Raw genomic sequence first — 19,425 nt, 5'->3', positions numbered from 1 at the left:
TGGTATTGGTATCGGCCAGTACCAAAACTGAAAGTTATCGATATTGGACTTGTTTTGAAAAATGTGGTATCGGTGCATTACTAGAAATTAATAGAAATAATGATTCAATATAAAGAAACATGATGTAAACGTGCAAAAAGTATTTATCCAAGTTTGCACACTTTTGGACAAGTCTCGTTACTCTATTCAAAATATCAATAACTATCGTTTGATTTTACATGTTGATTTTGCACTCAGATATAAACAGATATAAAAAACAGATATAAAAAATTTACCATAACTTTAAAAGTTTTTTTTAGAACTAGAGTCCTAAATCCTTCTATTGATACACTATGTCATTATGATACATTTGTCAAGATTAAATGTGAATGTCACAGTGAATGTAAACAACAGTCTAGCAGGACTAAGCAGGATTTCTTTCTGATTTCCTTGATGTCATTACAAAACGTTCTTTTGATTTGCAGGAGTTTCACTCTCACCTTCAGGGGCGATTCTAGGATTTTTTCAACTGGGGGGCACAAGAGGGGACACGATTAATACAGAGGGGCCAATCTTGTGTTGTTTGAACTGTATATCCAAATCATTTCAAGAGTTCAGTAACCTTTAAAATCCGTAATAAACAGTGATACCCTATTATATTTTAATAGCAGTTATTCACTGCTCTAAATCAAAACAATCAAATACAATTTGTATTAACTTTTCACTTTACAAAAGTGAAAGAAAAACTGTAATAAATAAAAGAATCCAATGCATGAATAGTGTACAACTCACAAATAATAATAATAATAGAATTTATTTATAATAGCCTTATATAATATATATATAAAATAGCCTTATTTATATAAATGCAGAATAACATTAATAATTCATAGAAATAAATACACAATTAATGAATTAATATAACTAATATAATTTTAATATAAGAAATTGTTTTTGTTTATTATCCACATCCCATTCAATTTGCATAGCAGCAGTTGCAGTAAATTTGTATTGATGAATAAACAAAATCTACTTATGTCAAGGCTAATTAATCTTGAGCATATTGATTTAAAAATATCATATATCAATACTTTGTTAGATAGCTACTTGTTCAAAAAGGTAGCTTTAGTTTAACATGTAAAATATGTGGATCCTATAGAAACAGTTTAAAATAGCTTAATTAGTCCAGTTTTATTTTAGTTTTAGTTATTTATTTTGCTATTTAATCATGCATTAAATATTTATGTATGATTTTTTTATTTGAGAATGTTTCTGGCTGTCATCAAATGACGTTTTGTCAATAACTTCTGTGAAAACACAGTACACGCCGAATTTGACACTCATTTTATTTACTTTGATTGACACAAAATTCAAGAAAACTACAATATATTGTATAGCAAGTAAACATCAAGTTATAGAAATTACATACAATTCATTTTAGCCAAACAACTGTTAATACTGACCAAACAAATAAACAACGACAACAACGAAAACAAAACAACTGTCCTGCAGACTAAATACAGTGGATGTAGTTCATTTTCTATGTAAAATGTGGCTTATAATGGGTTTATGTATCCGGTTCATTTAAAAAAAGTAAAATTTTATGTACAATTCTGCATGATTCAATAATGACTTTATTAGAATTGCAATTATACTTTTTTTAAACCATTGCTTTAAATTGCGTTGTTGCCTATATTGGCGCGTTCGGCCGAAAAATAAGTAAATCGTAACGCAGTAAACCCCTTTTACATTCAGCATCAGAGGAGCATAGTAACGTTAAATATAATGATTAGCATCTTGGTCTGCTCTAGGAGTTAACATCGTCATCGAACCTGGTCTGTCTAACACCGAAAGACGTTAACGTTAGTACCAAACACTTCTTGCACTGCAACAACTCACTAATCGAAAAACACAAGCTATATAAAATAGATCAACTTACCGTGTGCTTTTTTTCGTTGGAAAACAGCAGCTCGCCATTTCTTGGTCCTCGTTGAGAAGCATCGCGACGCAATCATGAGTTAGGCCTATTTACTAAACTGAAAGATTATGATTTGAATTTGTGAGTGACAGACAAGTAGAAGGGTGGGGGCACACTGGGGGGCCAATCAGTTTTCAGAAGGGGCCAGTGCCCCATGGCCCCTCCCCTGGCTACGCCACTGCTCACCTTGAGGGTACCCACATACATTTTGCCAGGATAGATCATAGCTGGACTCCCTCTTGTGGTCAGGAAGAGTCACAGACACAATCAGTAATTTCTAATGCAAGCTGCTCCAGCCTTCCTTGTCATTGGGTATGAGTGTTTTTGTTTGTATTATAGTATTTGTTTTGCTTTGACTTTTAGCAGACCATTAGCCATTAGTGGGGGCCAGCAATTGGTGGGGTCGTCATTGTTTTGACAGATTTAGTTACAGAAGCACCCAGATCAATTATTTAGCAGAGCCATGCATGGTTGCAGGATTAATGGTGCGTGTGGCGTATAAATCAAGCAGCAGTCTTGAACCACTTCAGGAGAGAGGAAACAAGAATAAAGCTTGTGGAAAAAGCATTAGCGTCCACATTCATTTTCCAAGCTAGCATTCCTAACCTTGAGACAGCACAAGTGCCACAGACAGTCAGCGTGCTACCAGTCACAAATAAAACCTGCCATTTTCCAGCGAAGCAAAGCTCTGATAACTAACACCTGCACTCTGTCACATTAGATCATCTGAAATGTGGGAAGCGCACTGAAGGACAGAGGCATCATATCACTCATGAGCAAGGATAAAATGGGGCGGCCCATATCTGTAATTGGGGAAAGTAAACTGTTGAGGGGATTGAGCTCCAGAGATACTGAATGTCACATAACTCACACACTCCACTCCACCTCTTCTCTGTACCTCTGCTGCCTGTCTGTCGAATGCCAGTATTTTTGTCCACTTGTACAGACTAAAATATGAATGTTATGGGTCCTTTTTATTGTTTATACAAGGATGTTCTATAGGATATTTGTTTTCAGTACAGATGAAGGCAAGTGTAGATGTTGAAAAGTGGGAAAAGGGCATTCAACTTTTAGGGTGTTTAAATTCTTGATTGACTGAATTCCCTGAGAACCCAGTGAAAATCTGAAAAGTATTTTGTTTCATCCAAACTACAGAAGCTATGGACAGTTATACATGATCCAGTTATACATGATGAGTAGCCATTTTATTATGTTAATGTTTGAAAAATATTTTCCTTTATATTAGAGAAGGTTGCGGGCATATGGCCAGGCTGGAGTATGTCATGAGAAGAGGGTAGCCATGATTGCAAGTAAGACAGAGACTCTAGTAAGACAGACACTGTATAGTTGGGAGGACAGAGGGGGCTGCTGCCCAGGGCAGATAAACACAGGTTCCAGTCACCAGCCTCTGTGAGACTGCGAGAGAAGGAACAGGCTCTGGTCCAGAACAGATGCACCACCAAGCCAGCTCACAAAACATCTCATAATAAGTCAGCCAGACAATGGCCTCAGAAATGACGTGTCACTTCTCATTCTCCTTGCCTTCTATCTTGCACTAACTCCTTTAGTTTTTGTCTCTTTGTGTCCCTCTCTCTCTCTCATAACACAGTCTCCTTGTAACTGGGCTCCACTGTCCGTGTGTGTGTGTTTTCAGCACAAGACCACAAACACTTCAAGTCTGTTCTGTTTTCTTTTATCTGAATAAAAAGTGAAGTTCAGTCTGTGGAATGTTTTATATTTCCCTCCCCATGCAGTTCTACAATAAGTGATCATTTGGGAGTAGCATGTTCTAGTTCTGACTAAGCATGTATTGGTACAGTTTAGTAGTAGTCTAGGGGTAATTTAGTTAAAATAAGAGAGAGAGAGAGAGAGAGAGAGAGATTAAATTAAATTTATTTATTTATATATAGAAATTAAAATGCCATTTATTTTAAATTATATTGTCATTATTAGGAATATTTTCATTTAATAAAAATAAAAAATTCTGTTAACATTTAAGATTTAGTCACCACATTATTACATTTTGTAGACCTGTCTTCTGCAGCTTGTGCACCACAATTTTTATTATTTTTGATTAATTGCACAGTTTCTTATTTGGATTGAAATCAGTCTCATTCACCTTTTTGTTCTTGAGCTGCTTAATTTGGCTTTTAATTTGGCTTGTGGTTTGGGAGTAAATGTGGACATGTTGCTCGGGTTCGTCAGGCCTGTATCTGTGCTGCTAGTTAATGTTGGACTGATCACTCTGTCTGTCACTCTGTGATAATATCAAGCTGTCCCAAACTGTTCCAAGCCATCTGGATCCTGACTTTCCACCATGCTCCAAAATAGAGTGGCTCCTCTCTGGCCCATTGGAGCTCAGAGCAAGTGTGATATGACTTTTTTTTTTTTACATGTTTAAAATGTACATATGTGTTGGCATTATAACATTTTACATACACAATTGTATTTATTTATGTATGCATGTATATTGGTATAATTTTATATAATCAAAAGTACATTAAAAATATGGTCCCAAGGCTGTTTGTTTGTTGTCTAATCTTTATATAACAAACATAACAAATATAATGTCAGAAAGCATGTATGTGTTTAAAGGAGCATGCCTCCAGTTCCAGAGCAGGAAACGCGGTTTGGCCCGTACTGACCTAACTTCCCCCTTCGCCCCAACCTCCCCATCCCATCACACCTCCACCACCTCCAGCCTGTGTTTGCACAAGGAAGATTAAGCTGCTCTAACGAAGCCGTGTTTACAAATATGCAGGCAGAGGAACAGGGCAAGCAACGCTGAGGAGGAATGGAATACAAATTGCTTTTTTTTATCTCTCTCAGGGCCTGGGCTTGAGAAAATGCTTTTGCGATTGGTGTTCCTCTGCCTTAGCCTTTGCTCTGTGTTTGGGTGCTGGTTAACATTCATGCTCTCTCTCTCTCCCTCTCACTGTACCTCCTGTTCTCTTTCTCCCCTCCTTTTCTCCTCCATCCCAGGGTCTGATTTTCTGGTTTCGCTGGTAATCAAGTAGTCTCTTGGCTCTCCTCTGATGTCTCGCTGACTCTGTCTCTCTCTCTTTTCTCTCTTTTTTGAAGAGACTCTTTATGATTAACAGTCTCTGTGAGCGGGCTTTCTGTTTGTGCGGGAGCTGGCAGAAATGAAAAGAGCATATACATCAAGCTGTAAGATCTATAACTGTGTGCTAATCACTGCTAACACAATTATGAGGAGCTACAGATTCTCAGCAAATGCTGTGGAAATGGCTGGAATAGTCCACACAAAAATGAAAATTCTGTCTTCATGTATTCACCCTCATGTCATTCCAAAACTGAATGACTTACTGTTTTCTGTGGGACACAAAATAAATATATTTTGAAGAATGTTGGTAACCAAACAGTTTTGGTTATCAGTGGCTTTAAACTGAGAAAAACATCTTCTTTTAACATAAAAAATGTTGCCATGAACACATATTACTTTCTTTTAACAGATTCCACTATTTTCTCTTTTCCATACAGCAAAAGTGAATGAGTGACAGATGTTAAGCATCAAAAATAACAAGTACCATTACAGTCCATACGACTCATGTGCTGTATTCCAAATTAAAATTTCCCCATTTAATCTGGCATTTTGTATTTAGCACAAATAAAAGCTTATATTTTATCATATCATATGGCTTTGGAAGATTTGAAATATAGCACAGAAGACATGATCCATGTTTATGGTCCTTTTATTGTGTTTTTTTCGTTTTCATTTCCATTCACATTCATTGCATGGAAAAAAAAAACTGCTAAAATATTTCCTTTAGTATTCTAAAGAATAAGAAAAGTCATATGGATGCGGGTTCTATTCTTTTCTTATTATTCTTTTAAGATTCTTGTAGCGTTGTGTTATACGGTTTAACCCACTTTCCATATTTTGACACAGTCGAGCCATTGTGTTTGTCTGCTCAGTTTGTTGTGAGCATTTGAAGCTGTTCAAAAAGCATGAGAACTGTTTCCCCAGGGAGAAAAGCTTTGTGCATAAATATTTTGCACAAATGGAAATAAAACAAAGTGCCACATGTTCTGTAATGCTATTCATGCAAACCAGCCTCTGATTCACATTCAGAAGTCTAATATTACTGAATTGTGTTTATGAATCACTTGCACTCTCTGAACTTGAATGTTGATAGATCCAGAAATTTAAGCATGCTGAAAAACATCAGCTGTTTTAAGATAACCCCTGACCTTTGACCCCAACAAAAGGGACTGACCGTCTTTTTGCCTTTCTTTTAGCTTCCGTAATGAAACTCAGAATCTCATGAATTGTGGGATGCTATGGCTGATGGAGACACAGATTTATTATTCAGCACGCCGGTAGGGTTCGGCCCACCACGGGCAGGGATCAGGAGGAGGTAGAGGAGAGAATGGGATCTCAGACAGGGTGAGGATGTGAATGGAAAATGAAGAGAGACAATTCCCCCATACTTCAAAGTTTTTTCAGTATGTTGAAGGGGAATTATCTCTCAATACTTGTGATATTTTTGACAAGGAACGGCGCGCCGAACCCCTTCTCTCTTCATATTTACGAGATAAACTCTCTTGAAAGCTTTGTAATTGATATATTAGACACCAACAATCCCTCCCTTCAGGCAGCTAATCTCTCGTTCCAGCTTCCTATCCTTTTGACTCCAGCATGTCAAGAGCCTCTCCTCAATTTGGTCTCACTCTTTGAGATTCATCTACCATCCTTCATTGACGCAAATAACCGAACTCTGTGGAGTCCCAAAGGCCTGCGTTCTTTGTGTTAGTAACTCATGCATCACCAGCCCTCTCTGACAGAGAGAAATATGCCATTTATTTTAGTTTCAACCTGATAGGGGAAGACACAGAGCAGAAGAACAAGGGGGAAAAATGGTTCTCTTTGTGAATCATAATTCTGTCCACAGAATTCTGTCCAGGCTTCAGGCCCGAAGTCACTTTGTCAAACAGTAGGAAGTAATGTGCTATTACAGTACCCTTACATTGTGACATGAAGAGACGCTCTGAGCCTTCTCAGCCTGAAGGCTGATATGTTTCAGATGTGTAAAAGCACTTTTAGACAGCATTTGTTCGTCTTGTCTGGATACCACCTTCACCTTCTGTCTGCTAATGATGTAATAGATTAGCAATCAACAGTCACTGTCTCTCTCTACCTGTCTTGCTCACACGTAGGTAAGTAGTCAGTTCCCTTGGATTAGCCTGGAGTAAAGTGTCTTAGTCATAGACACAGTGGTGGTAGTTAGGGTTTAGTTTGCTCAACCTTGCAGTCATCTAGAGAACTAAAGGTTTAAAAGGAATAGATCACTGTCATTTAAAATCTTCTCCTCTGCTGATTTTAAATCTCACAGTCTCTTTCTGTTCACACTGTTTAACCACTAAACCACACCGCATTTACACAAACTTCAATCAGTCGCCATTGCCCTTGATGAGCCGAGAGCAATGGTTTGTTTGGTATTCCACAGATGCTCATCATATGTGAGAGTATGCCGGGGTTTTAGTGTGTAGAGGAGCAGAGGAACATGAGGCATTTGCCACCCCACCATCCCATTACCTCAGCCTGCTCAGGCAGGGCTTTAACCTTGGCAGGCAGGCTGGAGGAGAAAGGGTAATTCTAACCTTTAAAACCTGCTGATTAAAGCTAGTTTTGTGGAATTCGATTCCACTTAATGCCTTTGGCCCTGAGCCCAGAGGCCTAGCATTAACATCAACAGACACTGTCATCTGCCTGAGACACATGCACACTCACACACACACACATTTGTTGTACTGTCACGGGCATGAGTGTGGGTAATACACATGCTATTCCTCCTCCTTATCTCTTTCTCTCTCTCTCTTTCTCTCTCTCTCTCTCTCTCTCTCTCTCTCTCTCTCTCTCCCTGCGTGCAGTGATATTGGGCAGTCTTAGTTGTACAATATTTCCTCTGTGTTGTTGTTTTTGTGATATTGACGTATGGCTGTTTTCACTTGTCCAGTTTGAGTAATTAATTCCCCCTTTCTGGGTCTGTGTATAAACTATTTTTGTTCATTTACAGCGTGAAAAGTATTTTTAGAAGCCAAATTACCATAACTTTTTTGTGCAAGCAGTTTTGTTCGGTGACGATCATGGTCTCCTTACCTTTATTTATTTTAATGCAGCTTTGGTTTCAAATGTGGTGCCAGAGGTGTTATAGGATTGAAGATGGCTAAACTCAATGAGATGATTCTGCTAACTAGAGATGATACTGCTAATTTCATACTAGTATGTGATACTAGCAGGGCTGTGCCCCATTCAGAATTGAATAGAGAATTATTTCATTTAAATTCAATTCAGTTTATCCCCTGAATTGGTAACAAATTGAGGTAGTAAACATTTCTTAGAGAATAATTTACTCACCCTCATGTTGATTCAAACCTCCATGACTTATTTTCTTTTGTGTTTAAAATTAGAAAACAGTTCTGAGAAGATACAAAGGATGACTATATGATGACAGAATTTAAACATATTCCTTTAATGTTGTAACATAAAATTTATATAACTACATAGTTTGTCAAAACAAAATTTTAATGATGGTTTGAGAAAAAAAACTGGTGTAAATATATGTTAAAGTTGTTTTTGGGAAATTATTTGGGGGGGAAATGGTTTTAAGAAATCTCTCTTAACTGATGCTGTAAACAACACAGGGAACCATCCTTTGGCACATTACTGTAATATTAAAGCTTAAATTTAGCAACAGAGCTATTATATTCAACTGTTATTTATTTTCAGATATCAGAATTACACTCAAATAAAAATGTCAATCTCTGTTTACAACTCATTTGAACATATTTTCATAAAACTCATTTGCACACATCTTCATAAATACCTGTCTTCATGCCAGATTTATTAAAACACATATATAATTATAAATAGAAAAGCTGCTCTTTAGTGTTGTTTTATAGCTAACTAATAAATTGTGAACAGTAACTTAGCTGAGGTAAATGCCACGTTACATACTGTTCACAATCTGTTTTATTGACACCTTTCCGCAATTGAAACACTGATTGAGTGATAACATGGCTGGTGACATGATACATTTTGGTAAGCTATACTGTATCTTTCAACATACCTTCTGATGCTCATTCATGTTTATTTTGTGCACAACTTATTAAAGTGGAAGAGACTCACAAGTGGCTGCTTGAACTGAGGTGCTACAACAATTTGTCATGTCACATTTAAAGCAACACTATGTAACTTTTTCTGTGTTCGAAATGAGCAAAAATGTATATAATGAGCGAGTAAATCATAAATTCATCTACCAAACTACCTTTTTGTCTTATCCCAAATCACTACAGTACAGTTACAATAAGTGATTATGTTTGGACTATTGCAGCCTGTTCGGTTCGTCACCACTGTGGATTAACACATACCTGTGTAAATCGCCATAGACATAAACTTAGAGAAGTAGCTCTGGTTAGAATGTTCTTCTGCGGGATGCGTGCAGTTCTGTTTATTAACCGCTAGAGCGTCAAAATTTACATAGCGTTGCTTTAAAAGTCAAGTCAAGTCACCTTTATTTGTATAGTGGTTTATACAATAGTGATTGTGTAGCAGCTTTACAGTGTCAAACAGGAAAATAGTTTGTAAATAATGCAATAAGACAATAACAGAGTCATTTTTTCCAACTAAAGTCAGTTCATTGATGATTCAATGATGTCATCCTCCAGTTCAGCTCTCTTCCAATAGTGCCTGTGCAATCAGTCAGTCAAGCATCCTTAACTAAGCGAGCCAAAAAGTCATCTAAAGGTTAAAAGCACCAAAATGGTCAATGGGACATGGCCTTATATACACAAAATCTGTATATTTAAAAAATAGGCCACAATGTAATGTCTTAACATAAAGAAATGTTCTGTATTGATTTTTTTTTCTTTCTGGTGATTTGCACATGCTTTGAATTACGTATTGTATTGTGTTGTGTTTTTGGGTTTAAAAGAAATGTCTGTGAACTTAAAAGGTAATGTCCTGACAGCAACATCTTTCCTGAAAATATAGAGCTTTCTGCACACAGAGGTGCATAAATGTTATTAGTGTGGAAAAGAAATAGGTAGTGATTGGCTATGGCAGTCAGAGTCGTAGTGACAGCTTGATAACTGCTTTAACTACCCATTTGGGTTCATTAGACTTGTTCTCCCCTGAAAGAGGCTGAATAAGTTACAGAAGGACAGGATACATATTTGTGTCCATTCCACAGCCTCAATCCACAGCCCTTAGGCAAGTCTATATGCCTGATTGATAATACAGAACTTTGATCTTCTTAATGAAATGGTGACTCTGCAGTATATCTGATGGCACAAGATTTCATAACCAAAACATACTTGTGAGGGTTTGCATATCATGTACGCACATAGTTATCCTGATCTGTTCAGTATTGCTGAAAGAAGAGTAAGGAATGACAAATGTACATGTTCAAGTGATTGGTTATAGATTTGTCTTGATTATCTACAAGGTCTCGGCTCACTATATCACTCTACGAGGTAATTCATCAAGTTGTCCCCAATGCGCTCTCAAATTGTATGATTGAGTATTCCCAACTGGATTCACTGTCTGATAAATTATTCCTTGTGTAGCAAGTGCTAAGACAAAACTCTATCAAGGTTAGAGTGGGATTCGGTATAGCTGCTATACCAGACTAGACAAATACTCTGCAGTGTCTGGTTTCCCTCAGAGGCCTCAATCAGGGTAGGCACGATATTTAATTTGACGCAAATGAAAATGAGGCTTTGAGGTATAAAATCTGAGTCTGTTTAATAAGACAAGACGCTACAGGCAAAATGTTGCCAGTATTTTCTAGTTTATTAAGTGATATAAAGAGATTTCTGAAATCCACAATGTAAAAAAAAAACTTCAACTCTAATGTCAACAGAATGAAACAAGTTTTGAACCTGATTTTATTAAATTCTCACATTTCTGTTCTGGAAATGTATGAAAATTATTTAAAATTTTAAAATTTCATTAGATAATGCATAATTTTCATATTTAAACATAACATTTCAGAAGACTAAACAATTGTCTTAATGTACTGTGATTAATCATTGCAAGAAAGTATTGCGATTTTTATTAGTTAAAAGTTTTACCCGATTCACATGTATTGTCTTGCTTAGATTGCACTGTTGAATATTGTGTAATTGAATGGACTGTATGTCTGTTCCTCACAGCCTCATTTTGATTCGCATTACATTAAACAGCATCTACCATGATAAGATTCATTGTGAGCATGTAGTATCACGACCACTCACAGCGTCACATCATAAAACAACAAATTGGTACCATACTTAAGATGCCATGGTCTGATTAAGTGTGCCTTCTCACATCTTTATGGCCTAATGAGAGAGTCTCACATTTTTGGTAGGTTGGACACCTTGCCTTAATACCTGCCTGGCTGCCTTGATTGATGGCTTGGCATAAACACCTGCTATGACGACTTGCACAATTAGCGTGTCCTAATCACAGCTCCATTGTCTGACCATGAAAAATCTGACCAAAGAGTTCATCCCCTCTGTTGCCCATTACTGACCCCTAGCAGAGCACATGGACGCTGGTTTTACACAAAAATTTCAGGTATTATAAGAAATTGACATATGCAATCTGATTGGTTGCATTTATGCAGCAGATTAAAGTCTGCTTGGAAAATTTGTCATTTTAAGAAGGTTCCAGTTTGATAGAATGCGGTTTAAGGAGGAGCTAATCAATGGGTCGGCCCAAGTTTGCAGGTCATTGGCATTAATGTTCAGTTTGAGACATATTTTTGCAAAATAATCATATTACTATTGGACAGAGAAAAATTCTGATCACAGTGTTTATGCCCATTTTCCAACCTGGTCAATTCATCTCAGATGATCCAGTGAAGGTTGCTTGAGCATTTTTTTTTAAACTACATGGGGATGATCACCCAATTAAGCAACCAACTTTAAAATTTTTAGACCACTTGACAGACTATCCCCTATAATTTTTATCCCAAATGGCCCATTTCATAACAAAATCTCATTTATGGTCTGTTTTAGATGTGCACTGAGAACAGTTTGTAATTTGTAGTCTTCAAATGATGAGTTAAGTCAGATTGAGAAATGGAGAGAAGTCCTGCATGATTGTGGGAACATAATTATGCCTTAATTGCTTGCCATTTGATGTGCTGTCATTTGTCACAGCCCACAGACAGCAAATAATGGCTTCTGTCATTGTCAGTTTGTCACATTGCCATGCAGCCTTGAGAAAGAATCAGCAAAGAGCTGAATGATATTTTTCTTGAATTACTGATAAGATAGTCTGCATTAGAGGTTTACAGTTTTCTTATTTGCTTTGTTGTGTGTATTATATTAAATGTTTTGGGAGGATGCAGAATGGTCAGCCTACCTGTTCCTGGTTAGTTTGTATCTGAATGTATTTTATAAACTGAATATATGCTCTGTTCAGAGACCAGAAGACCTGAGGCTAATTTATTTACTTTCCAGTCCACTCAGTGGGAAGAAGAGTAATATATATATATATATATATATATTAGGGGTGTAACGGTACGTGTATTCGTACTGGACCGTTTCGGTACAGGGCTTTCGTTATGGTGCACGTGTGTACCGAATGACCGAATGCAATATTTTGTGTGCGGAACATAGGTACATTTTCGTGTTTCCAAATGAACATATTAAGTGGCGGAAGTCTCCGCGTTCAGCGCAAATCCCGCCCTGCAGCTGATTCTAAGCCGGTGACACACTGGCTGCGTGGCGTGAGCGTGGCGTTTCTGCTGCGTGTCAGTTGCGTGACGGCTGCTTCGCATTTTCTCTGTCTTTACACATCAGAATCGTGCCTGACGCGGCACTGGCGCGCTGATGCTACTGTAGGTGACATAGAGGGAGGCCGCCGACAGACCAGGATCTTGTCTTCACGACAACAATATCTATACTTCATGTTGAGCATAAATATATAGCCTACTGATAAAGGACACCGTCAACAGTATTGACGGCAAAATAGACCATGTTTGACAGGTGCAATATGCCAGTGTGTCACCTGCCTAAGGTTTTCAAAAGGCATTACGCGAGTGTGACCATCACTACAACTAGGAAAAAAACGATTGTAATTCAAGCGCAGCTCCTGTCGGCATTTAAACAGACCTTTGCTCTTAATTCCGATCGGTCCAACGCAATAACGAAATCTGAGCAAGGTCTACTGCTACTAAACTGAAACTGTTGATGCTGCACTTTACACTTTGGAAAAGTTATATATATTTTTTAAATATGAGCAGGCCTACAAGCTGGGATTGGTAATGCTGTACTGTAATCATAATTATTTATTTATATTTTTCATTATATTTTATTATATGATATTGGTTTGAGACTGAGAGTATTTTATTTAGTGGAGAACTTTGCAGCAGTATTTCATATCTTATTCTATTATTTCTAATATTCTAATATTTCTATATTTTATTAAAAAGTATTTTAAAAAAGTGTAAACAAATTGTTAAAAAAAAGTTTATAGTAATAAACAACCTGCAGTTTAATGTTTGCATTTCTTTCCCTTACTGTACCGAAAATGAACCGAACCGTGACTTTAAATCCGAGGTAGGAACCGAACCGTGATTTTTGCGTACCGTTACACCCCTAATATATATATATATATATATATATATATATATATATATATATATATATATACATTGCAAAAATGTGTCAAAAATATAATGCACCTGACAAATAGTTTTAAACATGTTTGTATTTCTTACTTCTTGTATCACGCCATTAGCTTAACAACATGCTAAATTGAAAAATCAGTTCAAGAGTTGAGCCTGTCTTGCCACAAAAAGATGCTGCTGCTCTAAATCACTTCAAATCGTTTACTTTTGAAGGTCACTGTCAGAAAGCAGCTGCCTATGTAGGCAACAGGCAGCTCACTACATTTTGTAACAAAGCTATATTGTTGAGTATGTGTGTAAACTCTGACAGTATGCAGACTGTATGTGTGTAGCCTTTGAATGGTTTACATTAATTCTCGTATCAGCTCTGACAGGTGCTCCAGTCTGACATGGCCCAGGTGTCTTGTTTATGCCTGCTGAACACTTTGTATTTCTTAAACTGAGTAAACAGAAGGTGCCTGGGGCTAATTTATTCACTCTCCTGTCCGCATAGTGGGATGAACAATAAGGAACTGCACACACTGTCAATACTGTGGAACAGAAGCTCGTAGCGCCTGGTACATATAGCAGACATCCACATACAGACATTATCTGTCAGATGGAGATGGACAAATGTGTTTCTTATACGTTTGGATCCAGAGCTGGATGGAAGCCCCATGTAGAAAAGCAGTGGTGTTTGATGTACTTTTGAAATGAAGAGGCATTGCTTCCCTTGCCTACAGAAAGCTTTCCAGAGATCTCCTCTGTCTGTCTGTCCCTCTCGGATTAGCAGAGGAATACCTGTGAGAGACTCTGGACCTCAATGCTCTGCTGACTAAAGTGTTTGTTTGCCCATGTGTCTGTGTTAGCACAAAGACACACTCGCTTGTTTGTTTTTTATGCTGGTGCTGGTGATAGAAAGAAAGAGATAAACTGACTTTGGCTGAATGTTCTGTATGGAATACTGTCTTGCTGCTAAATGAATGGACTGTAAATAATGTATTTGGACCGGCCACAGTACATGATTTCTACATTGCAAGTTTTGTTAGCATTTGAAATATATGCACTATTCACACTACCATTCAAATGTTTAGATCAGTAAGAAGTTTTAATGTTTTTGAAAGAAGTCTCTCATGATGATTTATTTAATCAAAAAATACAATAAAAACAGAAATATTGTTTTACTAAACACAAATTGCTGTTGTGTGTTATGTTATATTTTAAAATGTAATTTATGCCTGTGATGGCAAAGGTGAATTTTCACCAGCCATTTCTCCAGACATCAGTGTCACCCAATCCTTCAGAAATCATTCTAATATGCTGATTTTGCTTATTATCAGTGTTGAAAACAGTTGTCCTGATCATAATTTTCCTGACCACAAACTTTTGAACGGTAATTTATCTTAACTCTTCGCAATCTGATCAAATGATAAGTCATTAAAAATATGTAAAAACTATGGCTGATATTAACCTGTTTATAGTTCATTCGTAACATAATACATGGGAGGTTAACTGAAAGCTTTGCTTTTTGGGATACACTGTTCTGTGCAGTATGCTCTGTGTATACTGCTCCTTTTGGTAAATGTCATAAGTCTTCCAGGGATTCTTTGCGTATAGAAAACTGGCACACTGTGAACAGTATACACTGGATAGTAGACATCCATATTATTGGTCAGTATGGACCCATGGAATGTAGTATACTGATGTTAAAACCTATAGTATGAAATATAAAATATGTATAAAATATGGTTTTGTAGAAACAATCTTGCATACCAGAGGAGAGTGAGTTTCTCCTGCAGAGATTTGTTTTCTCTCAAGGTTTAATCGTCCTCTCATCTATACCATGTTAGGAATTGTCCAGGCTCTTTTGAACCAATATGGTGAAGAGTGCTGTAGAAGAGCTACCTGTACCTTGAATTGAACTATACAGTAGTTTCAATTGCACACTTTGTAATTTTACCTTTAGGTTTAGTCTCGCACAGCAGAATTTTTTGAGAAAGTAAAAATGCACAAAGTTTCCTGTGAGGGTTAGGGTTAGGTGTAGGGTTGATGAAGGGCCATACCATATACAGTTTGTACAGTATAACAACCATTACGCCTATGGCCGATGTCCCCACTTTTCACAAAAACTAACGTGGGTGTGTGTGTGTGTGTGTGTGTGTGTGTGTGTGTGTGTGTGTGTGTGTGTGTGTGTGTGTGTGTGTGTGTGTGTGTGTGTGTGTGTGTGAATGCACCAAGACTGCTTTGTTTCCCAATTCTCCGCAAGTAAATAAATATTCCCTGTGTGAATTGTAAAGGAGCCGTAACCATAGAAATGGATATTTGATTTATTCCAGAAAGAGCCAAGTTCTTTGGCTTGAGTGCTTGAAAACAATATGTTTTGGTGTGAAAGCCGGCACCCAGCAGCACAGCATCACAGATATCTTCTCAAAATTCACGACTCATTCCAACCCTGGCAGACATCTTGAGTGTCCTGGCTGTTTCCTGGCCACATGGGCGAGTGTCGCTCCTCATCCTGTATGGGCCACTAATGCCAGCAATTTTGCTGTTCAATTCTGTATTTTTGACTTGTTTGTATAAATTATAAATTAATTTGTTGTTGTTGTTGTATTTAGAGTAGATCTGTTGAAGTGTCTGTTAAAGTAAGTCATTTTCTATTCAAGTTTAACACTGTCAGAGAGATGGATCCTCATAACCCCTACCATAACTTTGTTTTCAGACTTCGCCATTGTGTTCTCTACTTACTATGTGTCTGTGTGTGTGTTTCTTTCCCTAGTGTCTGTACGGCTGTTATGTCCACTCCTCCATCATCCCCACCTTCCACCGCAGATGCTACTGGCTTTTACAGGTAAGACAGTCAGAGACTTGCCCCTCTTTTTCCCCTTTTTGTTTGGACCTAAGTAACACACCTTCAGGTGTAATTCAGCTCTAATGGAGACAGGCAGGGAGATTAAACGTAACCTCTCAGCCTGCTGGAACCTGAGCTCACTGACTGATCAAAGCTAACCTCGAAAATACAGCCCATCACAGGCAGAGGTCCAGGGAGGAAATGCATGCAGATGAAGCTTTAAAAGATCACAGACAATAGATATCCATGGTTTTAGGACATATGCTTAGGGGGGTGGACTCAGAAGTGTCAACAACCATCAATCATGAAACACAACAATTGCATAACCTTTTTCAATCTAAAAGCATTTTACACTGATCAGAAAGCAATTGATTTAACAATCTGAATTAGTATTACATTTTATTACTGCAGGCTTTGAAAAAAGGAAAGTGAAAGCTTGTGAAGCAACATTTCCATCTTCACAGAAATATTATTCTCAGTCTGTCCCATGTTGAGCTGAATCATGCATCACTGCTGCTTTAGGTGCTCAATTTCTGTGTCCAGGACAGAGCAGGATGTTCCAGCATGACTTTGTCTTATACGTATGATATCTGTCTCCGGGGCCTGGCAGCACCCTCACTGTGTCCCATTAGTCTCAGCTTCAGACGGACCGCCCAGTGTCCATTTGCTGACTGTCTGATACATACTGCATAAAAATCTTATCAGTTTTGATCTTTTGAGCATAAAATATAAGTGTAAATATGAAACAAACTCAAAGTGGCGATCAAAGTGGGCATCTATTCTGTCACCTAAGCCAGACTAAAATGCTAATGTGCACCAGACTTTTTGTGGTTTTGTCAGAATTCTGTTTATGCAATGCTTGTACCAGAGTGCAGATTCATAAAGGTTACAAGGCCGCTAAGAATGCACATAACCCAATCCAGGGACAGTCAAGCATCAAACAATGACAAAACTACATTTTCAGGGAATGTGATCAGATCACAGAGAAGGAGCAAAAGAAGGGGAAAATGTAGAGAGCAAAGAGACTGCAAGTGTGGCTGTCTTTTTATCCAGTCCAGATCTTCTTTATTGAGAAAAGTCTCAGTAATAAGACAGGGGACGAGAGGAGGTAATGAGAAAATAAGTCTATGAGGAATCTTGGCACTCCTTCCCTCTAAAAAGCCTTTCCCTCAGATAGTGGCTCATTCTTCCAGGCATGTCTTTGTGGTATTGCGCAGCTCTGCTCTTCTCGCTCTGCATAATGGCAGAGATCTGCTGAGGGGACTTATTATCGCCACTTACCCAGAATGCTTTGCACCTCGTTGGCCCTTCTAAAAAGTTTTCACTCATGCAGAATAGACTGTCTGGGAGAGGGAATGGCTGTTTAGAGATTTGAGGTGTTAAGGGCATATTATCTCTCACACACACACAGCACACACACACACACACTCCCTCTGTGACTGTCCTGGTCCTGCACTTGATTGATTTGATCGCTCCATGTCTCATTCTCTTGTTTAGTGCTAATCGAATGTAATTGCTCAGCTCTCCTTCTTCATCTAATCCTACATTACAGAGCTGAGGTGTGGCGGCCGGGGACACAGACCCGGATATCATTATTATATTAGTACAGCTGAACGTGAGGCCACACTTCATTTGTCTTCCAGGCTGGCAGATCTTTAGAAAGTGGTCAATAAGCTTTGCTGAGACCTCTTTATTGTGCAAAAGGAGAGCTGTGCTACTGTATGTTGGAGAATGATATGACGCATAAGAGGGAATATTGTCCAGATTAATCAGGAAACTGGCAGCAAACCTGCACCCGCCTCCACCCCCCTGTCTCTCTCTCTGTTTATCTCTCTCCCCGTTTCTTTCTTCCTTCTTCCCTCCCGAGCCTTCTCCCCATGATTGATGGCAAGGTATGGCTTCTCCGTTGAGGATCCGGATGAGTTGGACCTTGTTTTTCTGTATTCATCTCCCTGTCCCACTTCACATACATGTTCATTAAAATAAACAAGCATGCTCATATATAAGGAGAGATGGATGCTCTCTTTTTCTCTTCACGATCTATCTTGCACACTCTGCCTGTCAGACCCACTAAATTTGGCATAGAGCGCCGGTGTGTTAGGAGCTAACTGTGATGCTGAAAACTTGTTAAACTGTGATCAGTTATTCAGGTGCTCCAAAAGAAGTGCACTTTAAAGACTTGCTTTCCTTTCAAAGCTTCATGACATCCTTTGAAATCTCACTGTTACCTAAATGTCGACCTTGGCATGCATGCATCATGCTTTAAAGATCAATATAACATTTCCCTTCTCTGAGCCATCTGATGAGTTGAACCCCCTCACCTTGTCATCTTCTTTTTATTTGTTTGTGGCCACTAGGCTGGTGTAAATAAGCCTGAGGCATGAGGCAGACTCTTCCTTTTTGTCCGGACAGGCACTACTCTGCATTTATTTATTCATAGACAGTTGTTTTTGTAGTCACACCAAATGTGTGCTCAGCACGCCCTTGACTGCACACTTTCCAGGCCTAGAGTAATGTATATTTAACGTTGCTTACTCTCCAAGACAGAGTCATTTATGAGACGAAGCTCCATTGGACTGTTTTAACAGATGGGGACATTAATACAGCCCATGTTTGCTTGTGTTTGTTATTGCCAGATTGTTTAGGGTGCTGAATACACAAAAGAGAAATGATGGCATATTGATTTCAGTGCTGTGAGATTAATGTCTGTTATGAGGTGTCAATGTGGTAAGTTAAAAGTTTATGCTGTCACATGGATCAGCGGCTGAGTATTGATTGAGAAGTCTTTGAACTCATTACTTGTGGCTACTGTAAGAGAACACGTGAATAAGTTTGACTCTTTATGTGTGGTCGCTGGCCCTAGATGTGTGAATTATATAGTATAGGAGTAATTTAGATGCTGGTTATTAGCTTTACAAAAGCTGAAGGTTGTGTTTACTTCTATAGTATTCTGTTGGTATTTACAAACAGCGGTGATAAAGTGTTAAGGGCAAGAGTAT

General features: G+C 38.1%; 1 protein-coding gene across 10 annotated transcripts in view; it reads left to right on the top strand.

Moving 5' to 3' along the window:
* LOC132129100 (calmodulin-binding transcription activator 1-like) overlaps nucleotides 1-19,425 on the top strand; it is a 397,316-nt gene that overhangs the window by 311,619 nt on the left and 66,272 nt on the right. For all 10 annotated transcript variants that reach the window (XM_059540552.1, XM_059540556.1, XM_059540553.1 and 7 more), the window contains one exon: nucleotides 16,355-16,426. In XM_059540552.1, coding sequence (XP_059396535.1) covers nucleotides 16,355-16,426 — 72 coding nt within the window. The remainder of the gene's footprint in view (nucleotides 1-16,354; nucleotides 16,427-19,425) is intronic.

The sequence above is a fragment of the Carassius carassius genome, chromosome 46, assembly GCF_963082965.1.
Source record: "Carassius carassius chromosome 46, fCarCar2.1, whole genome shotgun sequence".
Taxonomy (NCBI): domain Eukaryota; kingdom Metazoa; phylum Chordata; class Actinopteri; order Cypriniformes; family Cyprinidae; genus Carassius; species Carassius carassius.
This window is presented reverse-complemented; position numbering and strand designations above follow the sequence as displayed.